General features: G+C 45.7%; 1 protein-coding gene across 1 annotated transcript; it reads left to right on the top strand.

Annotated features, from left to right (window-relative positions):
- The first annotated feature begins 220 nt into the window (after positions 1 to 220).
- LOC110024503 (F-box/kelch-repeat protein At5g43190) lies at positions 221 to 1,747 on the top strand. The gene has a single exon (XM_020724510.1). It carries the CDS (start codon positions 328 to 330, stop codon positions 1,501 to 1,503), a length of 1,176 nt encoding a protein of 391 aa, XP_020580169.1. The 5' UTR covers positions 221 to 327; the 3' UTR covers positions 1,504 to 1,747.
- Positions 1,748 to 2,117: the final 370 nt, after the last annotated feature.

Below are 2,117 nucleotides of genomic sequence, written 5' to 3'. Positions count from 1 at the left end.
ACCCACGTAACTTCCCAATTTGGACAGATTCTTCCGCTCCGCTCTGCTCCGCTTCGATCCAGCGTCTGTCCCGATATGATATATGAGCCATACCATAACATCTTTGATAAATAAACAACAATTCTTTCATCATTTTAATTAACAAGATATTTTTTCTAAAATTAGTGATAATTAACACAACTAATCCCATACTACTTTTACTTGATGCATTATTTATTCCATCATCAATCTTGGTCGACCGCGCCTAAATAAATTTGCTCAAGGTTGTAGTTTCGGTAGCACAGCTCTCCTCTTCTTCTCCCTGTTTCCGCCATTGACGATTGATCCATGGCTCCTTTCCATAGGGAACGAGGTGGCCTCATAGGATATAGCGAGGTGGGGACGAACGGTAGAACCAGACCAACGGCAGCCATGGAGATGTCTCCGGCAATCTGGAGCCGGCTACCAGACGACCTCCTCGATCGCATCCTCGCCCTTCTCCCCCTCCACTCCCTCCTCTCCCTCCGCTCCACCTGCAAACGCTTCCGCTCCCTCCTCCTCTCTCCCTCCTTCATCTCTCAACTCAAATCCAACAGCCAGCGCCCCACGGCTTACTTCCTCCTCTCCCACCCCCAATTTTCTCACAGCTTCCTTCCACTTTACGACTCTGCTGTCGATTCATGGCGCAAGCTTCCCATCTCTATATCCACTTCTTCCTCCTTCCAGCTCCTTTCATCTTCTTCCGGCCTCTTATGCTTCTCTATCTCGCATCCTTGTTCTTCTTTTTCTTCTCTTCTTGTCTACAATCTCGTCACTCTGTCCTCAAAGATCATCGCCTCTCCCAATAAATCTTCCTGCCCTGCAATCTTAATCTCCTACCCTTCCCCATCCCCTCACGGCTACAAGATCTATCTCCCCAGCTCCTCATCCGCTTCCTTCTTTCTATACAACTCCGATTGCAGCTCTTGGACACGCTTTCCCCTTCTCGAACCACTGCTCGCTCTCACCAATACGCATCAAGATCCCGTCTTTTTCAACGATTTTCTCTATTTCACCACCCCGGAGCCGTTCTCCGTCGTCGGATTCGATTTAAACGCTGGAAAGTGGGGAACTGAGGTGGCTCCCGATTTGCCGCCGGAGCTAGCGTTCGTCCGGCTGGTGAGCAGCGACGAAGGGAAGAGGTTGTTTCTCGTTGGTGGCGTGGGAAGGGATGGAATATCGAGGAGTTTGAAGGTGTGGGAGATGGTGGGGACGGAGCATTGTCGGTGGGAAGAGGTGGGGAGGTTGCCGGAGATGATGTGCCGGAAGTTCGTGTCCGTGTGCTATCATAATTACTCTCATGTGTACTGTTTGTGGCACCAGGGGATCTTATGTGTTTGCTGCACGACGTGGCCGGAGGTCTTGTTCTACAATTTGGGAAGGGGGACGTGGCACTGGCTCCCTAAATGCCCGCTGCTTCAGGAGAAATGGAGCTGCGGATTTCGCTGGTTTTCCTTTGCTCCGGATCTGTATGCTATGGTTTGAAAACTTCACTGTAAAAATGTCGTTTTTTGTTTGTGCCTGAAAGATGTTTGTGGACTTGGCTCAAATCGTTGTCATCCATTTACCATTTTTTTGCTTTTTTGAGCTGCAGTGATTCAGCTTTCAGGCAGTTTGGTTCATGGTGATTTGTAATGTATTATAAGTTTGGGTGTGCTTTCTTATCTCAATGTCTGAAGTTCAGCACAACTAAGAATCATTATTCGGCTGTGGCTATTATTTTTTTTTTTCTAGATGCTGGTTAAATTTTATACATCTTTTAGATGATATAATCTTTGATTAAGTTGATATGCGAATTCTTGTATCTCTATATGTCAAAAAAAAAATATTATGTGGAAATGATTCATACGTGCCAATAGGTGTACTTCGAGTGTGTTCGGGGTGTACTCCATACGTGAGGTTCAAGTGTGTTCGGGTGTGTTCGGGGTGTACTTGTTCGGGGCGCACTCCATGTGTACATCTCTAATTTACACATAGGGATGATCATATGATCTATACATAATATTTTCTCTTACTTGGTAGCCTTAAAAGTCATGAAAAGAACTGTTAACTGTTTAAAATATCTTAGTAATAAATTATAGGGGAATCTTATTACTTTT

The sequence above is a fragment of the Phalaenopsis equestris genome, unplaced genomic scaffold (assembly GCF_001263595.1).
Source record: "Phalaenopsis equestris unplaced genomic scaffold, ASM126359v1 Scaffold000258, whole genome shotgun sequence".
Classification (NCBI taxonomy): Eukaryota; Viridiplantae; Streptophyta; class Magnoliopsida; order Asparagales; family Orchidaceae; genus Phalaenopsis; species Phalaenopsis equestris.
The sequence above is the reverse complement of the archived record's forward strand: the minus strand, read 5'-3'. Positions and strand labels throughout refer to the sequence as shown.